Source organism: Abramis brama, assembly GCF_963993115.1.
Source record: "Abramis brama genome assembly, chromosome: 15".
NCBI classification, from domain to species: Eukaryota; Metazoa; Chordata; class Actinopteri; order Cypriniformes; family Leuciscidae; genus Abramis; species Abramis brama.
In genome coordinates, this window is record NC_139977.1 from 39,075,431 (window position 1) to 39,090,430 (window position 15,000).

Sequence of the window (15,000 nt, forward strand, 5' to 3'; positions counted from 1 at the left end):
ACACACACACACACACAATCTCACTCACACACACACACACACACACACACCATCTCACTCACTCACACACACACAATCACACTCACTCACACACACACACACACACACACACACACACACACACACAATCTCTCTCACACACACTCACTCACACACACTCGCACACACTCACTGTCTCCCTCTCTACCACTCACTCACACACACTCACACAATCTCTCTCACTCTCACACGCTCACTGTCTCTCTCTCACACACTCACTCACACACACTCACTCACACTCACACAATCTCTCTCACACGCACACTCACTCTCGCACACACACTCACACACACTCAAAGTCTCTACCTCACACACACACACACACACACACACACACACACACACACACACACACACACACACACGGATCAGTTACGGCATGTGTGTGCAAGTTTTAATGTGAATACAGTTGATTTAAGTGTGCGGTCGTCACATGGGATTATAAACAGCAGATGTATGATCATACCCTGATTCACATCAGTGTGTGTGTGTGTGTGTTGTTTGTGTGTTGTTTTTATGCAGTGTGACAATGGAGGATCGTGACGTGTTGCGGCGGATGGAGAGGGAAAGGAGGAGTCAGGAGGTGCAGCAGGAGGAGACGCAGTACGACCGGATCGCTCCTCTCTTCAGTGAGCCGTTTAAGGTGTGTGAGTGTGTGTGCGAGCGAGCGAGCGAGTGTGTGAGTGAGTGATTGAGTGTGTGTTTGTGAGTGTGCGAGTGAGCGAGTGTGTGAGCGAGTGTGTGAGCGAGTGTGTGAGCGAGTGTGTGAGCGAGTGTGTGAGCGAGTGTGTGAGCGAGTGTGTGAGCGAGTGTGTGAGCGAGTGTGCGAGCGAGTGAGCGAGCGAGTGAGCGAGTGAGCGTGTGAGCGTGTGAGTGTGGGGTTAGGGTTAGGAGTGAGTGTGGGGTTAGTGTGTGAGTGAGTGTGTGAGTGTGTGAGTGTGTGAGTGTGTGAGTGTGTGAGTGAGTGTGTGTGTGAGTGAGTGAGTGTGTGAGTGAGTGTGTGAGTGAGTGTGTGAGTGAGTGTGTGTGTGAGTGTGTGTGTGAGTGTGTGTGTGTGTGTGTGTGAGTGAGTGTGTGAGTGAGTGAGTGTGTGAGTGAGTGAGTGTGTGAGTGAGTGTGTGAGCGAGTGTGTGTGTGTGAGTTAGAGGTCTGCGCGGGACTGTTTTTTAAGTCCCGCTCCCGCCCGCTCCCGCTAGGGTTATATCCCGCACCCACCCGTTCCCGCTATATATACACTATTTGTTCACCCGCTGTCTGCTTAGAATAATTTTCTTCCCGACCCGACCATCCCGCTTAATATAGATCTCCCAGAATTTCACATGTAGGCCTACATTTTCACAGAGAAAATAAAAATGTAGTCTGCACAAATTATTATTTTTTTTTATTTTTTTTCGCCTTGTCAATATACAAAATTTAACATTTTGCTGCAGACAGTAGGGGAAAAAATGTCGCAGCGAAAAAAAAAATGAAGTGTAGGCTATTATTTTTATTCGTATTATCAAAATTCGTAACATTTTGCTGTCAACACAGGAAAAGTGTCAGAGAAAGAAAGAAAATATGACATGTCATTAAGCAAAATATGTAGGCCTTAACCGAACAATATGTAGGGCAGACTGTAGCCTATACCGGGTGGTCGATAAGATTAAGATTAGGTAAAGCGAAGATATGCTGTTCTTAAAGAACGTCGGCGTCGGGAACGTGATATTGAATGACCGACCGCTCCCGTTCAAATTACACCAGAGTAACCGACCGCTACCGTTTTTTAGTCGGAAATTTAATCCCGCGGCGCAACATATCTGGTCGGGTCCCGCGGCTGTCCCACGGGACCCGCGGGACCCGACCAGATATGTTGCGCCGCGGACCTCTAGTGTGAGTGACTGTGTGAGCGAGTGTGTGTGTGAGTGACTGTGTGAGTGACTGTGTGAGTGACTGTGTGAGTGACTGTGTGTGTGTGTGTGAGTGAGTGACTGTGTGAGTGTGACTGTGTGTGAGTGTGTGAGTGTGTGAGTGTGTGAGTGAGTGACTGTGTGACTGTGTGTGAGTGACTGTGTGTGTGTGTGAGTGACTGTGTGCGAGCGAGTGAGTGTGTGTGAGTGACTGTGTGAGTGACTGTGTGAGTGAGTGTGTGAGTGAGTGTGTGTGTGTGTGAGTGACTGTGTGAGTGTGACTGTGTGAGTGTGACTGTGTGAGTGTGACTGTGTGAGTGTGACTGTGTGAGAGTGTGACTGTGTGTGAGTGTGACTGTGTGTGAGTGTGTGAGTGTGTGAGTGTGTGAGTGACTGTGTGTGAGTGACTGTGTGTGAGTGACTGTGTGTGAGTGACTGTGTGTGAGTGACTGTGTGTGAGTGACTGTGAGTGTGAGTGTGTGAGAGTGAGTGTGTGAGAGTGAGTGTGTGTGAGAGTGAGTGTGTGTGAGCGAGTGAGTGAGTGTGTCCAATCAATCTCTCGAGTCCTGTGTCTACGCTTCGTTTGTTATATTGAAAGGATTTGAGGTGACGAGTGCCTGTGAGAGAACGCCGTGCCTTCGCGTTTCAAAACAAGCTGCGCTTTCGTCGATTATTTTATACGAGTGGCCGCTGTAAATGTGAGTTTTCACACAGATAGGTGCAGAATAAAGCTTTGTGTCAAAAATAAAGAATTAGTTGAAGGGGGAAATGTAGGATAAGGCCGCTAACTCTTGTTGTGATTGTTGTAATATAAAAGAGCATGAAACAGCTCATCCAGATTCCTTTGTCTTTCCAGAGAATCAGAGGTGATGAGCTGTCGAGTCGCATCCAGAACATGCTGGGTAATTACGAGGATGGATCGGATGAGTTCCCTGTGGCGCGTCTCCTCGAGCTGGACGGTCTCTCGGCTCTGGGTCCCCCTGTGCTCCCACTGTCTCCTCTGCCGGCCAGCGACTCGTCCTCGTCTCCGGATCTCAGCATCCACAGGCCGGACGTCCCGCCGCTCACGCTCCCGCTCAACTTACCCTGCAAACTGGCCAATGCCAAGAAGCCCACGGCGTACGTGAGGCCGATGGACGGTCAGGATCAGGTGACCAGCGACTCTCCACGACTGAAGGCCTCACCGGAGCGCTTGCAGGACCTGAAGGAGAGTAGTGAACCAAGCCTGCCCCCTCTGCAGTCTGTTGATGTGAGTGTTTACCTGCAGCTCTTACAGTGAGAGATCGCCACGGTAACAGTGAGCGTAACTGAGCTTGTGTGTGTTGATCAGGCTAGCCTCGACACGGTGCGTGTGCAGGTCGTGTCTGGCAAACGCGCGGAGGACATTCTGCAGGTCAGTTGAGTTTGGGACATTCTTGTTTGGTAGGAGAACTGCAGGATCTCAATGTCTCTCTGGCACACAGGAAATGACCTCATGGCCTCCACTGTTGATGAGCATTTGTACGCCGAGCTCAGCCGAGCCACCGAAGGTCCTCAACACTTACGAGGTTAGATCACAATAATTGCTTCTGAATTTAAGCTGAACTCCAGCTTTAACTCCTTCATCCGAACTCATTCACTGCTGCTTTGACAGGCGTTGCATGGATTCACGGCTCTCAGTAAGTGTGTGTGTGTGTGTGTGTGTGTGTGTATTGTGGTGTTTTTATGTGCTTTTAATTAGTTGTGTTGTTCATTAGAAGCTCATGAATCATCAGACGGTGTCCAGCTGGAACCGCAGTGAGTATCAGATCAGATCTCTGCGTCTCCAGTTCACATGAAAATACTCATTCTGTTCTGTCATCATTTTCTCACCTCTGTGACTTACATTATACAGAAGGAGATGTTCAGCAGAATGTTTACTTTACTCAAGTGTGTCTATGTGTGTCTGTGTGTGTGTGTTTGTATTTGTATTTGTATTTGTAGAGTAGCTTCCGGCAGCTCCAGTGTCTCTGACAGCAGTTCAGACACTGACAGTGAGAACAACAGAAGCCCAGATCAACCAGCAGCTCATGAACCATCAAACACACAGGTACAAACACACACACACACTCTCACACACACAGGTACACTCTCACACACACAGGGGTACACACACACACACACACACACACACACACACACAGGTACTCGCACTCTCACACACACACACACACACACACACACACACACACACACACACACACACAGGTAATTGCACAAACAAGCACACACACACACACACACACGAGTACACACACACACACAGGTACACACATACTTATACACTATCACACAGGTACACATTCACAAGTACACACACCCTCACACACAGGTACACACATACACTATATTGCCAAAAGTATTGGGACACGCCTCCAAATCATTCAATTCAGGAGTTCCAATCATTTCCATGGCCACAGTTGTATAACAAGCACTAGCCATGCAGACGCTTCTACACACATCTGCGAAAGAACGGGTCGCTCTCAGGAGCTCAGTGAACTCAAGCGTGGGACCGGGATCGGTTGCCATCTGTGCAATAAGTTCATTCATGAAATTTCCTCACTACTAAATATTCCACGGTCAACTGTTAGTGGTATTATAACAAAGTGGAAGCAATTGGGAACAATAGCAACTCAGCCACGTAAAATCCCAGAGCGTAGTCATGCTGAGGCTCACAGTGCGCAGACGTCGCCAACTTTCTGCAGAGTCAATAGCTACAGACCTCCAAACTTCTGTGGCCTTCAGATTAGCTCAAGAACAGTGTGTAGAGCTTCATGGAATTGTTTTCCATGGCCGAGCAGCTCCATCCAAGCCTTACATCACCAAGTGCAGTGCAAAGCGTGGGATGCAGTGGAGTAAAGCGTGGGATGCAGTGGTATAAAGTGTGGGGTGCAGTGGTGTAAAGCGTGTGGTGCAGTGGAGTAAAGCGTGGGGTGCAGTGGAGTAAAGCGTGGAGTAAAGCGTGGGGTGCAGTGGAGTAAAGCGTGGGGTGCAGTGGAGTAAAGCGTGGGGTGCAGTGATGTATAGCGTGGGGTGCAGTGGTGTAAAGCGTGGGGTGCAGTGGTGTAAAGCGTGGGGTGCAGTGGTGTATAGCGTGGGATGCAGTGGAGTAAAGCGTGGGGTGCAGTGGAGTAAAGCGTGGGGTGCAGTGGTGTAAAGCGTGTGGTGCAGTGATGTAAAGCGTGGGGTGCAGTGGAGTAAAGCGTGGGGTGCAGTGATGTAAAGCGTGGGGTGCAGTGGAGTAAAGCGTGGGGTGCAGTGGTGTAAAGCGTGTGGTGCAGTGATGTAAAGCGTGGGGTGCAGTGGAGTAAAGCGTGGGGTGCAGTGATGTAAAGCGTGGGGTGCAGTGGTGTATAGCGTGGGGTGCAGTGGAGTAAAGCGTGTGGTGCAGTGATGTAAAGCGTGGGGTGCAGTGGTGTATAGCGTGGGGTGCAGTGGAGTAAAGCGTGGGGTGCAGTGGTGTAAAGCGTGTGGTGCAGTGATGTAAAGCGTGGGGTGCAGTGGTGTATAGCGTGGGGTGCAGTGGTGTATAGCGTGTGGTGCAGTGATATAAAGCGTGGGGTGCAGTGGTGTATAGCGTGGGGTGCAGTGGTGTATAGCGTGTGGTGCAGTGATGTAAAGCGTGGGGTGCAGTGGTGTATAGCGTGGGGTGCAGTGGAGTAAAGCGTGTGGTGCAGTGATGTAAAGCGTGGGGTGCAGTGGTGTATAGCGTGGGGTGCAGTGGAGTAAAGCGTGGGGTGCAGTGGTGTAAAGCGTGTGGTGCAGTGATGTAAAGCGTGGGGTGCAGTGGAGTAAAGCGTGTGGTGCAGTGATGTAAAGCGTGGGGTGCAGTGGAGTAAAGCGTGGGGTGCAGTGGTGTAAAGCGTGTGGTGCAGTGATGTAAAGCGTGGGGTGCAGTGGTGTATAGCGTGGGGTGCAGTGGAGTAAAGCGTGGGGTGCAGTGGTGTAAAGCGTGTGGTGCAGTGATGTAAAGCGTGGGGTGCAGTGGAGTAAAGCGTGTGGTGCAGTGATGTAAAGCGTGGGGTGCAGTGGAGTAAAGCGTGGGGTGCAGTGGTGTAAAGCGTGTGGTGCAGTGATGTAAAGCGTGGGGTGCAGTGGAGTAAAGCGTGGGGTGCAGTGATGTAAAGCGTGGGGTGCAGTGGTGTATAGCGTGGGGTGCAGTGGTGTATAGCGTGGGGTGCAGTGATGTATAGCGTGGGGTGCAGTGGAGTAAAGCGTGGGGTGCAGTGGTGTAAAGCGTGGGGTGCAGTGATGTATAGCGTGGGGTGCAGTGGTGTATAGCGTGGGGTGCAGTGGTGTAAAGCGTGGGGTGCAGTGGTGTATAGCGTGGGATGCAGTGATGTATAGCGTGGGGTGCAGTGGTGTAAAGCGTGGGGTGCAGTGGTGTATAGCGTGGGGTGCAGTGGTGTAAAGCGTGGGGTGCAGTGGTGTATAGCGTGGGGTTCAGTGATGTATAGCGTGGGGTGCAGTGGTGTAAAGCGTGGGGTGCAGTGATGTAAAGCGTGGGGTGCAGTGATGTATAGCGTGGGGTGCAGTGGTGTATAGCGTGGGGTGCAGTGGTGTATAGCGTGGGGTGCAGTGGTGTAAAGCGTGGGGTGCAGTGGTGTATAGCGTGGGGTGCAGTGGTGTATAGCGTGGGGTGCAGTGGTGTATAGCGTGGGGTGCAGTGGTGTAAAGCGTGGGGTGCAGTGGTGTATAGCGTGGGGTGCAGTGGTGTATAGCGTGGGATGCAGTGGAGTAAAGCGTGGGGTGCAGTGGAGTAAAGCGTGGGGTGCAGTGGTGTAAAGCGTGTGGTGCAGTGATGTAAAGCGTGGGGTGCAGTGGAGTAAAGCGTGGGGTGCAGTGATGTAAAGCGTGGGGTGCAGTGGTGTATAGCGTGGGGTGCAGTGATGTATAGCGTGGGGTGCAGTGGTGTATAGCGTGGGGTGCAGTGGTGTATAGCGTGGGGTGCAGTGGAGTAAAGCGTGGGATGCAGTGGAGTAAAGCGTGGGGTGCAGTGATGTAAACCGTGGGGTGCAGTGATGTAAACCGTGGGGTGCAGTGATGTATAGCGTGGGGTGCAGTGGAGTAAAGCGTGTGGTGCAGTGGAGTAAAGCGTGTGGTGCAGTGATGTAAAGCGTGGGGTGCAGTGGAGTAAAGCGTGGGGTGCAGTGATGTAAAGCGTGGGGTGCAGTGGTGTATAGCGTGGGGTGCAGTGATGTATAGCGTGGGGTGCAGTGATGTATAGCGTGGGGTGCAGTGGTGTAAAGCGTGGGGTGCAGTGGTGTATAGCGTGGGGTGCAGTGGTGTATAGCGTGGGGTGCAGTGGTGTATAGCGTGGGGTGCAGTGGAGTAAAGCGTGGGATGCAGTGGAGTAAAGCGTGGGGTGCAGTGATGTAAACCGTGGGGTGCAGTGATGTAAACCGTGGGGTGCAGTGATGTATAGCGTGGGGTGCAGTGGAGTAAAGCGTGTGGTGCAGTGGAGTAAAGCGTGGGGTGCAGTGATGTAAACCGTGGGGTGCAGTGGTGTATAGCGTGGGGTGCAGTGGTGTATAGCGTGGAGTGCAGTGGAGTAAAGCGTGGGGTGCAGTGGTGTAAAGCGTGGGATGCAGTGGAGTAAAGCGTGGGGTGCAGTGGTGTAAACCATGTTCTCTGGAGTGACGAATCGCGTTTCTCTGTCTGCCAATCCGATGGACGAGTCTGGGTTTGGTGGTTGCCAGGAGGACGGTACTTGCCTGACTGCATTGTGCCAAGTGTAAAGTTTGGTGGAGGGGGGATTATGGTGTGGGGTTGTTTTTCAGGGCTTGGCCCCTTAGTTACAGTGAAAGAAACTCTTAATGTTTCAGCATACCAAGACATTTTGGACAATTTCATGCTCCCAACTTTGTGGGGACAGTTTGGGGATGTTCCTGTTCCAGCATGACTGCGCTCCAGTGCACAAAGCAGGACCATAAAGACATGGATGAGGAGTTTGGTGTGGAGGAACTGGATTGGCTGCACAGAGTCCTGAGCTCAACCCGATAGAACAGCTTTGGGATGAGTTAGAGCGGAGACTGTGAGCCAGGCCTTCTCGTCCAACATCAGTGCCTGACCTCACAAATGCGCTTCTAGAAGAATGGTCAAAAATTCCCATAAACACACTTCTAAACCTTGTGGAAAGCCTTCCCAGAAGAGTTATAGTTGCAAAGGCTGGGCCAACCCCATATTAAACCCTACGGATTAGGAATGGGATGTTATTAAAGTTCATGTGTATGTAAAGGCAGACTTCCCAAAACTTTTGGCAATATAGTGTATTTCACGCATCACATTACATATTGTCATGTTCTCATGATGAGATTCATTAAACAACATGCTCACATTCTCAACATCCTAATGTGTGTGTGTGTGTTTAGACACAGAAAGTCAGTGACTGGCATTTGGGAAGATGGTTAGAAAGGAAGGAAGACCAGCACCAGCAGTCTCCTGGGAGCCCATGTGATGTCATCAAGCCCAGCTCCCATGATCCCGCTGGAAGGACCGAGGCTGCAGGTCAGCAGGGTTGCTATAGTAACCTATCCGACACCGGGAGAGTGGCCGATGGCAGACAGACTGTGGGAAACACGTGCACGCGTAGGAATCTGCCGTTAGGAAGCACATGCGTGGAAATTTCCCAGCGTGTTGAAAATGCCTCCACGCGCAAATCGAAACACAAGAGAGAGAAAACGTCACGTGACACAGAACAGAAGAAAACAACAACAACAGACGACAACATCAGCAAACAAACATGCAGGAAACCGCTGCTGCTGGTGAAGATCCAGCTGAACCTGCTCTCCAGAATCCCTCGGGAGCCTAAAGCATCCCAACACCAGACCGGCCTGACGTTCTCCAGAATCCCTCAGGAGCCCAGAATCCCTCGGGAGCCTAAAGCAGCCCGACACCGGACCGGCCTGACGACCGCATGCAAGAGAACCGTGAGACCAACCTTCAACCTTTTCACCCTGAATGATCATTGGTCAGAGAATGGTTGACCTCAGTCGAGTCCAAAATAATCTGTGCTAATAACCCTAATTAACTAACATCTGTTGCAGAGCAGAAGATATGAACAACAACCATTTCAATATATCTTTCAGAATCAGATGTTCCCATGATTTTAATGTGTGTGTGTGTGACTGTGTGACTTACTGTGTGTGTGTGTGTGTCAAGTCAAGTCAGCTTCATTTATGTAGCGCTTTTAACAATATGAATTGTTTCAAAACAGCTTTACAGTGATAATAGGAATTTGCAGTAACAGAGATTGTTTTGACTTTACAGCAGCTCTAGGATAAAGTTATTGTCTAGCTAAAGTTAGATTTGATTGATTGATTCACTTCTGTTGCGAAGTTCATTAGTTATTAACTTAGGGGCCTCTAACACGACACCGTTCTAACAGAAAACCCTCAACGCGCTCCGGCCACCCATCCGCACAAAACAGTGCCTGGTGGTTCGAGAACGCACTCCCGGAAATAGGTTCCAAGGTTCAAATGATTAGCAGTTATCTCTGCGCAAACGTCTGTGCAAACACCGACGTCACGCACATGCGCATCACGTGTTCAGTCCATAGGTATGTGCGTTAGAATATACTGTATATGTGCACAGACGTGTAGTCCTTCTTTACAAATCAACCCTCAACAAACTACTTGTCTGGCCTTAAAAATGTATAATACAGAATTATTTATCGCGTCCACGTAGCCACGTGCTGACTCTGTACAGATAAAACGACAACATTTTATCTGTACAGAGGTAAAGGGAAGGGAAGGAGGCCTTCACAGGGGAGAGACTAGTTGACACTTCAGGACTACGTTGTCGTCATCAGATCTGGATCCGGCGGACTGCGGTAAAACTGGATAAACAGAAAGACTAATATTAGCGTAGACGCCATCCTTCTTATGATGTAACGAGTACATCAGGATTTATAGGAAGTGTTCCCGGTTCCGGCTGACCTAAACTATGCATCCTAACATTGAATTATAGAAGTCTATAATGTGTTATGTGTATGCTAGGCCAAAGAGATGTTTTAGTCTAGCTTGGAACTGACAGAGTGTGTCTGCTTCCCGGACTATAATGCGTTAAGAGCTCGCTCAAGCACTGCGGAGCTAAACCATTTAGTGCTTTGTAAGTAATCAGCAATATTTAAAAATGCATACGATGTTTAATAGGGAGCCAATGCAGTGTTGACAGAACAGGGCTAATATGGTCATACTTCCTGGTTCTGGTAAGAACTCGAGCTGCTGCGTTTCGGACCAGCTGTAGTTTGTCTTGATGTCATGAACGCATGGACTAACTGTTCTGCATTTGTCAATGAGAGCATATGACGTAATTTATATATATTTTTTAAGATGGAAAAATGTGGTTTTACAGATACTAGACACGTGACTTTCAAATGAAAGATTGGTATCAAAGAGCACACACACACACACCCAGGTCCCTAACCAACGACGAAGACTTGACAGAGCAGCCATCAAGTGTTAGACAGTATTCTAGATTATTACGTGAGGAAGTTTTTTGTCCAATAATTAGAATCTCTGTTTTTACAGAATTAAGAAGTAGGAAATTACTAGTCATCCAAATTTTTATATCAGCTATGCATTCCGTTAATTTTGTGAATTGGTAGTTTTCGTCAGGACGTGAAGAAATATAGAGCTGAGTATCATCAGCATAACAGTGAACACTAATGCCATGCTTCCTAATGATATCTCCTGAGGGTAGCATGTACAGAGTGAACAGCAACGGTCCTAGTACTGAGCCTTGTGGTACGCCATACTGAACTTGTGATCGATGAGACATCTCTTAATTTACTGCTACAAACTGATAACGGTCAGATATGTTTGATTTAAACCATGCTAATGCAATTCCACCAATGCCAACATAATTTTCAAGTCTATTTAAAAGAATGTTGTGGTCAATAGTGTCAATGCAGCACTAAGATCGAGTAACACTAATAGAGAGATACAACCACGATCGGATGATAAGAGCAAATCATTTGTGACTCTAATGAGAGCCGTCTCGGTACTATGGTACGGTCTAAATCCTGACTGGAAATCCTCACAGATATCATTTGTTTCTAGAAAGGAACACAGTTGTGAGGATACTGCTTTTTCTAGTATCTTTGACAGAAAAGGTAGATTCGAGATCGGCCTGTAATTGACTAATTCTGTACGATCAAGTTGTGTTTTTTTAACAAGCGGTTTAATCATAGCCAGCTTAAAAGTTTTTGGTACGTATCCTAATGACAAAGATGAATTAATGATATTAAGAAGAGGATCTGTGACCTCTGGGAGCATCTCTTTCAGTAGCTTAGTCGATATAGGGTCTAACATACATGTTGTTGATTTAGATGATTTAACGAGTTTAGAAAATTCTTCCTCTTCTATAGCAATGAATGAAACAAATTTTTCCTCAGGGAGACTACAATGCACTGCCTGATGCGATACTGTAGTAGACGGTTGCATAGTTATAATTTTCTCCCTGATATTATCAATCTTGTAAGTAAAGAAGTTCATAAAGTCATTACTGCTGTGTTGCTTGGAAAATGTACACTGTGTGACACTGTTTGTGTGTGTGTGTGTGTGTGTGTGTGTGACTGTGTGTGTGTGTGTGTTTGCAGGCAGAGAGCGATGAAAAGTTTCCAAAGAAGAAACAGAAACTGGTTGTAGATGGAAAAAAGTTTTTCTCCTCTCAGCAGCGCCTCTACGAATCAGAGTGAGTGTCAGTCAGAATCAGAATCCCATCAGCCAATCAGATCTTCTGCTTATTTAAAAATGTTTTGTATTGCTGCACACATAATCACCACACCTCCAAAAGGAATTCAACACAAGATCACTCAGAAGTTTATTTCCATGAAAATAGGAATGTATAATTTATAAATGATTTTGTGTGAAAAGGCCTTCCTCATGTTTCTATTATTTACTACAAAGTTTTCCAGTCTTCAGTATATTTGACAAATCAGACCTGATCTGTCAAGTGTCCTGTACATAATAACAATAATAGCAATAGTGATGATGATGATGAAGATGATGAGGGAACTACAGGTTTATCAACTTGATCCAAAATCCTGACAGTCTTCATGTTCAACACTAGACTGTAGTTTTAGGGTACAAATGTCAGGATTGTACTGTGTGTTTGTGCATCTTTCTTTACAGGATATCAAGTGTCATTTATTGTGATCTAATGACTTTCAGACATTCATACATGCGACAGTACTCTTCTGAAGATGGATGATTATAATAATAATAGTAATAATAATAATTAATTCATTACATTTATATAGCGCTTTTCTCTGCACTCAAAGCGCTTTACATGGAAATCTCCTCAACCACCACCGGTGTGCAGCATCACCTGGATGATGCGACGGCAGCCATATTGTGCCAGAACGCCCACCACACACCAGCTTATTGGTGGAGAGGATGGAAAGTACCTGAAGTCCCCGTTGACTCGGATCATCTGATCTCTCACTCAAACGTCTCCATGTTTCCATCAGAGCCTCCAGGAGCAGCGAGACCACAATGATGAAGAAGAAGAGGAAGAAGAGCACGAAACACGGCTCCGGTGTTCCTCAGGAGCCGCGGCGAGACGCCGGACACAAGCCCCGATCTGACAGCCAGCTCAGGAAAGCAGAGGCTCATGGGAAGGTACTATAGATCGTTTTCATGTTCAGGTCATTGTGGCGTGACTCGTAAAGAAGTGTGTTTATTAAGCAGAAACCCTGCCAGAGCCGCAGCGCTTTCCCAGAGGAACCGCGTCCCCCAACCGCTGAAGCCCACAGGTACGTCACACACACACACAGACACGTCACTCACGTCACACACCTCTCAGTGCTTCACTGATCCTTAAAGCATAGTGCTGACCTCTGACCTCTGATTCACAGGCAGCGCTCTGTGGAAGATCATATGAAGGAAGCCAAAAAACTGAAGCACAAAGCAGATGCTACGGTGTTTATAAAGCCTTTGATCCCCCCCCCCCCGACCCCCGACCCCTGACCCCTGAGCCCTGTATGGTGACGATGTTTCTCCATGTTTCTCAGCTGGATAAGATGGCTAAAGCGCTCTGCTATCTGGAGGCTGCGCTGGCGTTTGTGGAGAGTGCCATCGCCATGGAGACGGAGCCAGAGACGCCCAAATCCGCGTACACCATGTTCTCTGAGACGCTCGATCTGATCAGGTGTGGAGTTCACTTCAGTTCACTTCAAGCTTATTTGTATTGTGCTTTTCAGAAAATGCTTGTTTCATTGTTACAGTTTTTGAAGATGAGTGTGTCAAAGTAACGTTCATATAACAGTAATATGTTCACATGACAGTAATATGTTCATTTCACAGTAATATAACAGTAATATGTTCATATGACAGTATTATGTTCACATGACAGTATTATTATGTTCATATGACAGTAATATGTTCATATGACAGTATTATTATGTTCATATGACAGTAATATGTTCATAAGACAATTACAACTTTTGCTCATCATGATTACAGTATTAGGATAATATTTTAAAGTTTTGAATGTTGGTCCAAAGTTGATGATGTCAGTTCTGTCTGTTCAGGTTTATACTCAAACTGAAGAACTACACGGATCCCTCCGCCACGGCCCGAGAGAGAGACTTCTTCATCCTGTGGTGAGAGCAGCACACAGCAGAGACTGAGACACGTGTGTGTGTGTGTGTGTGTGTGTGAATCAGTGAGTGTGTGTGTGTGTGAGAGCAGCACACAGCAGAGACTGAGACACGTGTGTGTGTGTGTGTGTGTGTGTGTGTGTGTGTATGTGAATCAGTGAGTGTGTGTGTGTGTGTGAGAGCAGCACACAGCAGAGACTGAGACACGTGTGTGTGTGTGTGTGTGTTCTGCAGTCTGCGCTGCCAGTCTCTGCTGTGTGTGTATCAGTGAAGGTGTGTGTGTGTGTATCAGTGAAAGGTGTGTGTGTTCTGCAGTCTGCGCTGCCAGTCTCTGCTGTGTGTGTGTGTGTGTGTGTGTGTGCGTGCGCGTGCGCGTGTGTGTGAGAGCAGCACACAGCAGAGACTGAGACACGTGTACGTGTGTGTGTGTGTATGTGAATCAGTCAAGTCAAGTCAAGTTTATTTATATAGCGCTTTTCACAATACAGATTGTATCAAAGCAGCTTCACAGTATTAAATTAAAATAATACATCAATGCTTGTTTCTAGTGGAAAACGTCCACGTTTGGTAATGCTGATCAATAGTATTGTTGATTGATTAATTAAATTAAATATCCCCAACTGAGCAAGCCAAAGGCAACAGTGGCAAGGAACCGAAAAACTCCATCAGGTGACCTAATGGAGAAAAAAAAACCTTGGGAGAACCCAGGCTCAGTCGGGGGCCAGTTCTCCTCTGGCGTTTATGAACTAGAGGTCGGATTTAACTATAAGATTAAAAGTATTATATGAATGCCTGGCTGAAGAGATGCGTCTTTAATCTAGTTTTAAACTGGGAGAGCGAGTCTGAGCAACGAACAGTATCAGGAAGACTATTCCAGAGTTTTGGAGCTAAATGTGAAAATGCTCTCCCTCCTTTGGTGGATATGGATATCCTAGGTATGACCAAAAGCCTTGAATTTGGTGATCTTAAAGAGCGCGATGGATTATAGGGCGATAGAAGATCCGTTAAATAGACTGGAGCTAAGCCGTTTAGGGCTTTATAGGTCATTAGCAATACCTTGTAATTAATACGGAACTTTATAGGTAACCAATGTAGTGATGATAAAATTGGTGTTATATGATCATATTTTCTTGATCTAGTAAGAACTCTAGCGGCGGCATTTTGGACCAACTGTAGCTTGTTTAATGAGGATGCAGGACAACCGGCTAATAAAGCATTACAGTAATCTAGTCTCGAGGTCATGAATGCATGAACTAATTTTTCTGCATCAGAAACTGATAGCATGTTACGTAGCTTAGCAATGTTTCTAAGGTGAAAAAAGACTGTTCTTGTAACATATGAAATATGATTTTCAAAAGACAGGTTGCAGTCTAGTATAACACCCAGGTCTTTTACTGTAGAGGATAAAGTAACAGGACATCCTACTATGTTAAAGTTGTAGTGTGAGAGGTT

The 15,000-nt window shown here is 47.2% G+C and overlaps 1 protein-coding gene across 6 annotated transcripts in view; it reads left to right on the forward strand.

Moving 5' to 3' along the window:
• aff1 (AF4/FMR2 family, member 1) overlaps window positions 1-15,000 on the forward strand; it is a 24,068-nt gene that overhangs the window by 3,150 nt on the left and 5,918 nt on the right. For 4 of the 6 annotated variants that reach the window (XM_084137106.1, XM_084137109.1, XM_084137110.1 and 1 more), the window contains 14 exons: window positions 562-682; window positions 2,782-3,174; window positions 3,256-3,318; window positions 3,389-3,472; window positions 3,559-3,583; window positions 3,662-3,701; window positions 3,888-3,993; window positions 8,315-8,872; window positions 11,545-11,639; window positions 12,418-12,568; window positions 12,638-12,702; window positions 12,805-12,868; window positions 12,961-13,097; window positions 13,480-13,551. In XM_084137106.1, coding sequence (XP_083993232.1) covers window positions 562-682; window positions 2,782-3,174; window positions 3,256-3,318; window positions 3,389-3,472; window positions 3,559-3,583; window positions 3,662-3,701; window positions 3,888-3,993; window positions 8,315-8,872; window positions 11,545-11,639; window positions 12,418-12,568; window positions 12,638-12,702; window positions 12,805-12,868; window positions 12,961-13,097; window positions 13,480-13,551 — 1,974 coding nt within the window. The remainder of the gene's footprint in view (window positions 1-561; window positions 683-2,781; window positions 3,175-3,255; window positions 3,319-3,388; window positions 3,473-3,558; window positions 3,584-3,661; window positions 3,702-3,887; window positions 3,994-8,314; window positions 8,873-11,544; window positions 11,640-12,417; window positions 12,569-12,637; window positions 12,703-12,804; window positions 12,869-12,960; window positions 13,098-13,479; window positions 13,552-15,000) is intronic. The other 2 variants (XM_084137107.1, XM_084137108.1) reach the window with 2 other exon arrangements.